A 12,910-nucleotide genomic window follows, 5' to 3' on the forward strand; every position below is an offset into this window, starting at 1 on the left:
CTGAGCGTTACTGAGCAGCCTCCAACTGAGCTTGAAGACGTAGATGTGACGTGAGCAACAGTCTGAAAGTTGGAAGTCTTCTGGTAGCTGTGCCAAGAGAAATCTCAATCATTCCCAATCTAGCAGAGACGGAGAGCGTAGGTATATGTAAGGAGATAACATAGACACAGGCTCATTATTGATCACTAAAATGATAGTTAACATTAGTCATTACACTTAAACAGCTGATGGAAGTCCAAACTGCCTGAGAGCTTCTCCTGTACTATACGGTACAGGAAGTCTCGTGGTTATGACACAATCGTTAGCCTGTTGTTATAAAAACGTCTGCTACGGAGCCATAACGTGAGCTACAAGGTAATGGAGCCTTTTATACATTGTCGTGTTTCTTTAGAAATAAACAACAGACAAATAGAGTCTTTAAACACTTCAGATGTGAAGTTATTCTCTGTCAAAGAGACGTCAAAATGAATGGCAGTCAATGGGATGCTAACGGGAGGTGATTGCTTGATAGCAACAAAATGGCGTTGTGGAGAGAGGCTTACCCCCTTGGTTATGGTCAGCTCTGTGCGTTGCTATGGTTACTGGACCCAAACCAACCAGCCAACAGTTTGCAGGGCTGTGGTAGAGATGCACGGCCAAAAGAAAAGAAGGAGAAACGCAGCTACTGTTAAACATGATCAAAGACTTGGATATGAGCCGACCTCTTCAAGAAGCTGGTTGAAGGAATGAAAGAGGGACGCTGTGTTCGGCAACGCTGGAAAACTTTGAAAAAAATCCTATTTTGCACGGCTGCACGTAAACAGGAATATTAGTGGAATATTCACTTTCATTAGCCATGTAAACAACTTAGTCGAAACACCATCTTTTTCGGAATAAGGGCCAAAAACAGAATATTATGTGCATGTAAACATAGCCACTGGTGTCAGCGGCTCTGCTAGGAATTGTGGGTCCTTTGTGGGTCCTCTGACATCAGCGTTAACTGTTTAACTCATCCAATGCATCAGCAGATGAAGCAAAAGAACAGCCGCATTTGAAACGACTGTTCCTGTTTTTAGCCGTGCTTGCAACGTGGCTTAATGCCGGTCTGTTGGCCGGTTCACCACTTTGTTGACCTTTCATTGATAAAATAAACTCTTTGAAGCAACTTGGCCTGTAAAAGCATTGCTGCTGTTTTATAGGCCGGTCGTGCACTTTTTAAGAAAACTCCCTGTTTGGAAAGAAGCCACGCATACCTGTGCTGTAATCCAATAATGAGTGTTAGTAAGATAAAATAAAGTCCTTTAATAAACAGAAAGTTTCCATAAACAAGCAAAGCTGAGTTGGGCAACATGTAAACTGTCTCTCACTTCATTGGGGAGATGAAATGGACTCGTGCCATTCAGCCGGAACGTTTTCCTCTAATTTCTGCTCTCTCGTTTGTTTACCCTCGATTATGTTGACTTGGTTATTCACCTCTCCTATTCTCTCTCTCTTTCTATCACACTCTGTCTCTCCACAGTACTCTCCAGACCTTAGCATAGTGATAATCCAAGTGTTAGCTCTGTTTGCTGGCTGCATTCTGAGTTAACCTAACAGACTCAAAGTGAGAGCGTGATGTGTTTCCCTCTGCAGGTCTGGGCAACGACTACCAGTGGCTCGGCCTCAACGACAAGATGTTTGAGAGAGACTTCAGGTGGACGGATGGCGAGCCGATGGTGAGACAATTTACAAAACATCAGGTGTTATCAAGTTACAACGATTAGGTCTGAAGATGGATGGATGGATGGATGGATAGTTAGATATATGGATGGATAGTTAGATATATGGATGGATGGATGGTTAGATAGATATATGGATGGATGGATGGATGGATGGATAGTTAGATATATGGATGGATGGATAGTTAGATGGATATATGGATATGGATGGATGGATAGTTAGATGGATATATGGATGGATGGATGGATAGTTAGATGGATATATGGATGGATGGATGGTTAGATATATAGATGGATGGATGGATAGTTAGATATATAGATGGATGGATGGATAGTTAGATATATAGATGGATGGATGGATAGTTAGATATATGAGATGGATGGATGGATAGTTAGATATAGAGATGGATGGATGGATAGTTAGATATATAGATGGATGGATGGATAGTTAGATATATGGATGGATGGATAGTTAGATATATAGATGGATGGATGGATGGATAGTTAGATATATGGATGGATGGATAGATGGATATATAGATGGATGGATAGATAGATAGATAGATATATATATGGATGGATGGATGGATGGATAGTTAGATATATGGATGGATGGATAGTTAGATGATATATATATGGATGGATGGATAGTTAGATATATGGATGGATATATGGATGGATAGTTAGATATATAGATGGATATATGGATGGATAGTTAGATATATAGATGGATATATGGATGGATAGTTAGATATATAGATGGATATATGGATGGATAGTTAGATATATAGATGGATATATGGATGGATAGTTAGATATATAGATGGATATATGGATGGATGATAGATATATAGATGGATATATGGATGGATGATAGATAGATAGATGGATATATGGATGGATGATAGATAGATAGATGGATATATGGATGGATGATAGATAGATGGATGATATATATATGGATGGATGGATGGATAGTTAGATATATGGATGGATGGATGGATGGATAGTTAGATATATGGATGGATAGTTAGATATATGGATGGATGGTTAGATAGATATATGGATGGATGGATAGTTAGATATATGGATGGATAGTTAGATATATGGATGGATGGATAGTTAGATGGATATATGGATGGATGGATAGTTAGATGGATATATGGATGGATGGATAGTTAGATGGATATATGGATGGATGGATAGTTAGATGGATATATGGATGGATGGATAGATAGATAGATAGATATATATATGGATGGATGGATGGATGGATAGTTAGATATATGGATGGATGGATGGATGGATAGTTAGATATATGGATGATGGATAGTTAAATATATGGATGAACGGATGGATGGATGGATAGTTAGATTGATGGATGGATAGTTAGATGGATGGATGGATAGTTAGATGGATGGATGGATAGATAGATATATGGATGGATAGATAGATATATGGATGGATGGATGGATGGATAGTTAGATAGATGGATGGATTGATGGATGGATAGATTAGATGGATGGATGGATAGTTAGATGGATGGATGGATAGTTAGATATATGGATGGATGGATAGTTAGATATATGGATGGATGGATAGTTAGATGATATATATATGGATGGATGGATAGTTAGATGGATATATGGATGGATGGATAGTTAGATGGATATATATATGGATGGATGGATAGTTAGATAGATATATGGATGGATGGATAGTTAAATCTATGGATGAACGGATGGATATATGGATGGATGGATGGATGGATAGATAGTTAAATATATGGATGAACGGATGGATGGATGGATAGATGGATGGATGGATGGATAGATAGTTAAATATATGGATGAACGGATGGATGGATAGTTAGATATATGGATGGATGGATGGATGGATAGTTAGATAGATATATGGATGGATGGATAGATAGATATATGGATGGATGGATGGATGGATGGATATATGGATGGATGGATAGATAGATATATGGATGGATGGATGGATGGATAGTTAGATATATGGATGGATGGATGGATGATAGATGGATATATGGATGGATGGATAGATAGATGGATGATGGATGGATGGATGATAGATAGATGGATAGATGATGGATGATGGATGGATAGATAGATAGATGGATGGATGGATAGATGTAAGATAGATGGATATGATGGATGGATAGTATAGATGGATGATGGATGGATGGATGGATAGATGATAGATAATATGGATGGATGGATGGATGGATGGATAGATAAATACATGGATGGATGACGGGATGGATGGATAGATATGGATGGATGGATGGATGGATGGATGGATAGATAGATATGATGGATGGATGGATGGATAGATAGTTAGATGGATGGATGGATGGATAGATGGATAATAGATAGTATGGATGGATGGATAGTTAGATATATGGATGGATGGATGGATGGATGGATATATATGGATGGATGGATAGATGGATAGATGGATGTAATAGATGGATGGATAGATGGATGTATGCGATGGATGGATATATGGATGGATGGATAGATAGTTAAATATATGGATGAACGGATGGATGGATGGATGGATGGTTAGATGGATGGATGGATAGTTGGATGGATGGATAGTTAGATAGATATATGGATGGATGGATAGTTAGATGAACGGATGGATATATGGATATATGGATGGATGGATAGATAGTTAAATATATGGATGAACGGATGGATGTATGGATGGATGGATGGATGGATAGTTAGATAGATATATGGATGGATGGATAGATAGTTAAATAGATGGATGGATGGATGGATAGCCTTATCAAATATATAAATAAGCCTTGGCTTCAGCCTATTCCTTTTTCGGTTTAGCTGTAGGTGCAAATTGTGGGAATTTATTGTTTCTATCATGTATGTTAACTGAAATAAACATTTTCATCATCATAGATAGATAAGGTGCAAACAAATGGTTCACAGTTTACATAGACATTTATATTAGGGCTGAGCAATAATATATTGATATTATATCAACATCGATATATGAGGCTAGATGTCGTCGTACATTTTGGATATCGCGATATTAGTGTTGTCTTATCCTGGTTTTAAAGGCTGCATTACAGTAAAGTGATGTAACTTTCTAAACTTACCAGACTGTTCTAGCTGTTCTATTATTTTAACCCACACAGTCATTGTATCCACATTATTAGTGATTATTTATCAAAACTTTCATTGTGTTCATATTTTGTGAAAGCACCAATAGTCAACCCAACAATATCGACATCCATGTACGTATTTGATCAAAATATATCGTGCTATTTTATTTTCTAATAACTATATATATATATATATATATATATATATATAGAGAGAGAGAGAGAGAGAGAGAGTTATTTAGTTGCCCCTGTTTAACTTTTCCTTTGACAATTGAGGGGCTTGAAATCTTTTAAAATAAATTAAAAGAGGGAGTTTATTCCATTTCATGGGACCTTCACTCTTGTTAGGCTGTTTAGTTGAAATAAAGCAGAAACATAAAACACTTTGTGTGTTCTGGTCGTGATGCAGTGCCTTATCTCCTGATCCAGCGCTGCACTCATCTGAGTTATTAAGTCCTAACGACATATTCTCACACACATTGTTGGTGCGTCTGCGGGGAACGCTCAGCTGTTGCAGCATGTGAGCTGCATTATGCAAAGCCCAGGCCTGAAACGTGATCCTGGAGAGACTCTGCTGCTGTAATGTGTTATCATTCAGAAGAGAGGCACACCCTAAGTTTTAGACGTTCAGTAGAGCTCAGGTTTTGTGCAGCGTGTAGTCTCATATGTTCATTTTCTTCTGGACTTGTTTTACAACAACGTGAATGTGTGGATTTCCTGCAGCGTGTAAACTGCAGAAAGGTTTGTTCATGTCTGTGGAGCTGGTTTGTCCCAGCAGCACCACTGTCTGCTCTATCTGGGAATTACATCCAGCCACATGTTGGGTGAGACGTGGGGGTTTCATCATGGCAGGATATTTGTAGAATTCATCATGAAGTTCTCAATATGACAGCCCTGTTTTCAGCTTTGTGACGTTGCATCTTCACGTTGATCCAAGAGGCTTTTTAAAGACTTTATTTAGCTTAAGAAGAAGGATAATTTCTTAACACATAAAGGAGCACTTCCTTCAGTTTATCACAAACATTCAACATCAACACATCTGGAGATACGTGGTTTTCACTGGACAAGAAGGGGAGGAAAAGCTGTCATCTGAAAAGAAAAGTAGCTGCAGATTCAGCTGATAGCTTCATCATTACCAGAGACACCTTTCACATTGTCCTTTTGATACACAAAATCATGATTTAGGACAGCAAGAGGATGAAAAACTGTCATCTGAAAAGTAACTAAAGCTGTCTGATAAATGTAGTGCCGTAAAAACTACAATATTTACCTCCGAGATGTAGTGGAGTAGACATATTATGTAGCAGAACATGGAAATACTCAAGTACAATACCTTAAATGTCTACTTACAGGTGGCAAGATACATGTAGTAATCATCTTACATTTCTCAATATGATGTAGTAGCAACCCAGTTTGGATTTACAGGACAATCGGGACTGTCCCTGTAGCGATTAGGCAATCCCTAAACTCTGTGTTTATGGCAGTTTATTGGGTGTTTGACGATGAAGTAAAACAGTGAAAATGTGTGTTCTGACAGCAATACGACCACTGGAGGCCAAACCAGCCGGACAGCTTCTTCCAGTCGGGAGAAGACTGCGTGGTGATGATCTGGCACGAGGGCGGCCAGTGGAACGACGTGCCCTGCAACTACCACCTGACTTTCACCTGCAAGAAGGGGACAGGTACGCTACCCACACATGGACCAAAACATGGAACACACACATTGACACACACACTTGGACACACACTTGGAAACATACATTGACACACACTTGGACACATACACACATGGACACACACAGAAACACGCATACATAGACACACACTTGGAAACACACAGACACACACATGGAGACACACACATGGACACACCTGGACACACACATAGACACACACTTGGAAACACATTGACACATACATGGGCACACACATGGACACACATTGACACACAGAAACGCACACATGGAAACACATGGACACACACACATGGACACATATAGACACAAGGACTATGGTTAATTGCTCCTCAGATCTCTGCAGGGTAAATCCAGACAGCTAGCTAGACTATCTGTCCAATCTGAGTTTTCTGTTGCACTACTAAAACTACTTTGAACGTACACAAGTTCCACCAAAACAAGTTCCTTCCAGAGGCTGTTTTGCAGAGGCACCGTGGCTCCGTCAGGCGCTTAGCGCCGCCCAAGACGTTTGTGATTGGTTTGCCAATAAACCAGAGCACGTTTTTCTCCCATCTAGGAATGCTGTGTGGACTCGCCAGACCTTCCTCCGCAGCGCTGTGGAGGAAGGTCTGGCAATGTGAGACTAATGTTGGGTTTAGAGCTTGTTTCGCTGCCTCCAGGTGGCCATTTAAATCAATGAATGTAAGTTTTAGCATCTCACAGTGAACCCTTTCTGTTCTCTACCATCAGTCTCATGTGGGCAGCCCCCTGTGGTGAAGGATGCTCGCATGTTTGGGGCCGTGAAGCCTCACTACGAGATCAATACCCTGCTCCGCTATCACTGCAAACAGGGCTTCATCCAGAGACACGCCCCCACGATACGCTGCCGGGCCAACAGCCAATGGGACACGCCCAAAGTCACCTGCACAAGCCGTGAGTGTTTGAGGAACTTTGATTCACAATCACAAAGCTGTACAACATTTAAGCTCCTTGCACTCTGAGTCTGTACAAATGTACACATTAGGGCTTCGTAATCACGATTATTTTGGTCAATATTGAAATCACGACTATCAAACACGATTATCATTGACTTAGAATATTAATCTGAGCCTGTCAGCGGCAAAACAAACCCTTTTGTGAAGATACTGTAAATACAAGCTGGACAATTGTCCTATCAACTCACATTGTAGCTTGTTTCGCCGTTGCCGACTGCAGCGATCTCGCTTAATACTGGACCAATGTCAAAGATTGTTGTTCACATCAATCACTTACACACAAAAACACGAGAAAATAGGTTGAGAAAAACGGTAGTTACCCTTTAATTTACTTCAGAGAGGTCAGAACAGACCCTTTGCGTCGTTTTTTGACGCGATGGGAGTGAGATGGTTTTGCAACCGATAATACCGCAGCTCCTTGATAAGGAGATGGAAATCTCCTTGCTCTCTGAACAATCTCAGGATTGGATGGACCCAATATTTCCTGTTTCTTTTTCTCTTTTTAAAAAAAGAGAGGGCAACAAAATCACATTCACTGCCTCCGTTTTGTATTCTTTTGCGAAATATTTTAAAAAGACTCCGTGTGCAAGGACCATTTTTTTAGAAATGTTTTCAGTTTTAACGCTATTTTTTTCCATCTGTATTCTCAGCCGCGACCTACCACAAGTCGCTCGCTCTCCGGCGCCGCAACAACCAGAACAACGAGCAACAAAACGGGCACCATAGCAATCACATCCATCACACCGCGAGTCATCAGAAACACAATCAAAACCAAGAGCAGCAGCAGAGCTACAACTTCTTTCAACGCTTCTGGAACCCTTTCCAGAGGGAGAAGAGGCAACAGCCGCCAACACACAACGGGGATCAGATGAGACACTGATTTAGGGGGTTCGGGGGGGTCTGTAAGATTAGCTTAGCAGTGGCAGACAAACGCAGCGGGCTGGCGACGCCGGTCCAGAGGCATCGGTAGACAGAGAGGATCAAACTGTCTATCAATGGCTCTCTAAAGGACGAGGGGCGTGTTTCACCAGTACATTGTCCCCCCCCCAAAAAAAAACACTTCAGGATCTGAACGGTAACACTAGTGAGACGTTAGATTCATTTGTAAAGTTCGCAGCCTGGTTTATATCAAGTTTACGACGCTCCAAACAGAAAGACTGTCCCCAAAAACACTACACTCTAAGAAATATCTGTGTATTAACAGTTGTATGTCTGTGTATTTTAACAGAAGTTGCCCGTAGAACTTGATAACGTAGCTATACACAACACAACGCCATTATCGTAAATTATTAACCAGTTCTTGGATTAGCGAGAGTCAAAAGTGCCCAAAAAAGTGTTCAAAGTGTTTAAAAAAGCATAAAAAAAAAGCAGATGTAATTTCAGAAGCTTACTAACTGAGCAGCTTTGTTTGAGAGAATTTTAAATAACAGAAAATGTTCTATATTTTTAATGCAGCTACACACAACATTCCTGTTTTTAATTACGGGACAAAGTCCGGGAAATGAGCTGCCACAACTTCTTTCTGTTATTTTATGTATTTATTTCTTAGAGTGTACAGAATCTGAACCATTTGTTAAGCCCAGACCAAAGATTCACGACGAGACGAGTTGAAACTTGTAACTTCTTGCAACGAGTCGGTCTGCAGCGTTCTGAAAGCTGCCAGTTTACACCAATGAGACGAGACGGTTATCATCTCCATAGCAATGAATCTTTGTACTTCTGACTTCAAGGCTTTTTGTAGCTGGATATATCATTTGTTTCGTCTAAATATGAATGTGGATAACGTTAGTAATATTGAGATGCTTGCTACAGTTACATTTCTAGCGATGAATCGGCGAAAACATGTTTTATTTCTCTGATTCACAGCTTTGTTCTAACGCCGCTGGGCGCGCTCTCTCTTCAGTAACGTTATCGTGCTTTCGGGCGGTCGTTGAGGCTCCGTCTAAAACTCTGCTATTTCGACCAGCTGTTTGTAACATAAAAATAAAATGGATTATGGATCATTTAATTTCTGTAGTTTATGGCTGACTTTACCAGCTGACTTCTCTATTGGCTGTTGAAACAGGAGACGTCTCTTACGTTCTAAAACCAGCCTCTGGAGACTCCACCAGCTGACTTCTCTATTGGCTGTTGAAACAGGAGACGTCTCTTACGTCGTAAAACCAGCCTCTGGAGACTCCACCAGCTGACTTCTCTATTGGCTGTTGAAACAGGAGACGTCTCTTACGTCGTAAAACCAGCCTCTGGAGACTCCACCAGCTGACTTCTCTATTGGCTGTTGAAACAGGAGACGTCTCTTACGTTTTAAAAACCAGCCTCTGGAGACTCCACCAGCTGACTTCTCTATTGGCTGTTGAAACAGGAGACGTCTCTTACCTTCTAAAACCAGCCTCTGGAGACTTGACCAGCTGAGTCGCAGCGACACCATCAGCTGGTTTGGTTCAGACCGGGCTTAAAGTTAGCTGCCTGATTTATATCAAGTCACAACGCTCCAATCAGAAAGACTGGCGCCCTAACGGCTTCACTGTTTGGTACTCAATCTCTGCACCAAATCACAGCGTTCACTGAAATATTTGTGGTTTATTTTTTATAAAAGCTAGCCTAGTAGTTTTCAGGATTTAGATCCTGATATTGTTAGACTATAAAGAGCATGAATTAATCATTTTAAATTATTATTATTGAACATTTTCCAGTTTTTCCTGTTTCGGTTTGTTGCTGCTTATTATTAAGCATTTTAACTGGCTCATTTCCCGTGTAGATTTTGTACAAACTATATTTTAGCTGAGAAATGTTTTTTTGTTTTGTGAGAAGGGAGATTTAAAGAGAGGCACACAGAGATGAAGAGGAGATTCGTACGTCACGTACGTAACGTACTTAAAGAAGTATATAATTGGGCTGTTTCTGCAGTAGGATGGTGCAAACATTCATAAATTGGTGCTACAAGTTCAGAGAAAGTAAACTGTGATATTCCCTCTCGCTAAAAAGTAGAAAAACGTACAAACTACCAGAAAGCACTGCGCCGCACCAGACCAATAAACGCTCCCGCTGGGTCTTGAGTTAATGCGAGCACGTCAAAGAATCAATATTGCTGGCTGGTTACAAACAATTTTTTTTTTATTTCATGTTTATTTGGATTGGGACAGATGCTACGACATAGATATTTGTGCAAAAAATCTCCAATGGACAGCATCACAGCATTTATAGCTATTGCAATGCATGCTATGTTCACACTTGGCGTCTTTTTGACAAGGAAAAGTTGACTAGGGCGCTTTCGTAGTAGTTTCTTTTGTTGCTATAACAACAGCTACTGCTACAGTATCCTAGAGTGCTATGTGCCTCCGTTTTGACATGTTTCTCGAAACATTTCAGCGAAACTGCTGTAAAATATGTTCTATGTTTATATTTGATCAACACTGTCTAGTTTAACCTTTCATCTGAGTTTTTCAGCCTACGTTTCCGCCATGTTTCTCAAAACATTTCATCGCATTTCAGCAAAATTCAACAAATTTCAGCGGATTTCAGCGAACCAGTGCAGTAAAATATGTTTCTGAAAACATTTTAGGCGATAAGTTGCCAGTAACACGGTCTAGTTTTACAGTTTAATCTAAGTTCGGTCTGAGTTTCTCTCTCGATCCGCTTCTAAACTCTTTGTGTCCATATGCGGAAGTACAATCTGTAGTTCGAGCAACAGTCCTAGGAGCCAACATTTCAGATGGAAGATGAGCACGGACATTTGGGCGCTGGCAAGAAAGTTTAACATAGTTCATTTACGCATACTACCAACGTTATTACGGTACAAAGTCGGAAATGCGTCCCTTTAGCGTAACTTACGAAAGTGAGGTAAATTACGTAACAAACGTAGTTGTTTTAACCCAAACCGTCATGTTTTTCTAAACCTAACCAAGTAGTTTTGTGTCATTTCGCCAAGTTAACCCGTGTTTAAAACAACGACCGTTTCCGTGCGCCAGGTGCTGGAAAATGTTTCCTTCAAAACGTAATTGAGAACGCAGTTTCGTTGTAGGAGTCAGGGTTGGGTTATTATGAATGTGTGTGCCATTAATCATAGGATATATAATATAGATACTACATGAAGCCAAATGAATTTAACTTATTGTATACTTTAAAACTATGACTAGACTGTGATGTTTAATAAGGTCATTGGAACTGAAGCGATTCGGCTAATGATGACTCCTTGCTGTTTACAGATCTGATCACGTAGTACACGCTGCCGTCGCGTGTGTTCGCTGCACGTACTGAAGCATTTGTCAGGCTGTTCTCATGAACCAGTCGTACATATAGCTATGAAAAGTAAAGCACTGTAGTTGGTATGTATTCCACGTAATTATTACTGTCAGACACAAGACTTTCACCCAGGAAATGGGTGTTCGTTCCTCGGAAGTGTTTTAATCCAAACCACGATCTTTTTTCTAATCTTAACTAGTCGTTTTGGTGCCTAAACTTAACTGTCGTCGCCGAATGACGCTCGCTTTCTGTCGGCTAAACTTAACAGTAATGTCCGCTGAAATGACCATCACTTCACGGTGCTCTGTACCCAGCTTACAGTCACCTTTTTTTCGGCTAAATTTAGCTGTAAAGACCGCTAAACTTAACTGTCTCGTGACTGGCCGGCATTCGCCTAATTTCGTAGGATATCATACGAATTGTTGTGCATAAGTTTTCGTACGAAATCATACGAACTGTTCATGAGAATGCGTTGAACAATCACCACTCGTCGTCGCATCACGCTCACTTTTTGTCGGCTAAACTTTGCTGTAACTTAACTGACGCGACCAGCAGCTCGCAGTGCTCTGCAGTTGGCTCAAAGTCACCTTTTTCCCCCTAAACTCCACTAGCAACTATCGCTTTAGCCGGCACAACGTGACCAGCCGGCTGTCGCCTCATTTCGTAGAATATCATACGAATTTCTGTGCTTACATTTTCATGCAATATCATACGAACCTGTTCATGACAGTACGATGCATTTGTCGAGATGCTTTCTGTTGTGCTGTGACTCAAATTCGACCCAACGACTTCATCACCAAAACACTCTGGATTGTTTTAAACATTGAGTTGGGTTATGAGCTAAATGTACTATAGATGTTGCTTTTTGCTACAGATCTGGAATCTGTTTTTAATCCAACGAATAAGGGAATGTGAAAAATGTGCATAGACAACAAGATTTTTTATGAGATACTTGTGCATTTTACTTTCTCCTTTTCATGTTCTTCATACATTTTCCTTTTTACATATTTTTTGTCAGTGTGTATATGCATTTTTTAAATGTTTTTCTACTCCATGGGGTTCACTGTATCTGTGGCACAAGTTCTTGTTTTTATGTAATCATCATTTCTTTCTCTGTTTAAGTTACTGTAAAAAGAAAAATGTCCATCA

General features: G+C 40.2%; 1 protein-coding gene across 1 annotated transcript in view; it reads left to right on the forward strand.

Annotated features, from left to right (window-relative positions):
• The window catches only part of vcanb (versican b), a 52,121-nt gene extending 39,211 nt beyond the window's left edge, over positions 1–12,910 (forward strand). The window contains exons 11-14 of the mRNA XM_078271497.1: positions 1,612–1,694; positions 6,386–6,530; positions 7,275–7,457; positions 8,170–12,910. Of these exons, the coding sequence (XP_078127623.1) occupies positions 1,612–1,694; positions 6,386–6,530; positions 7,275–7,457; positions 8,170–8,399 (641 nt within the window). The 3' untranslated portion in view covers positions 8,400–12,910. The remainder of the gene's footprint in view (positions 1–1,611; positions 1,695–6,385; positions 6,531–7,274; positions 7,458–8,169) is intronic.

This window comes from Sander vitreus, chromosome 16 (assembly GCF_031162955.1).
Source record: "Sander vitreus isolate 19-12246 chromosome 16, sanVit1, whole genome shotgun sequence".
NCBI lineage: Eukaryota > Metazoa > Chordata > Actinopteri > Perciformes > Percidae > Sander > Sander vitreus.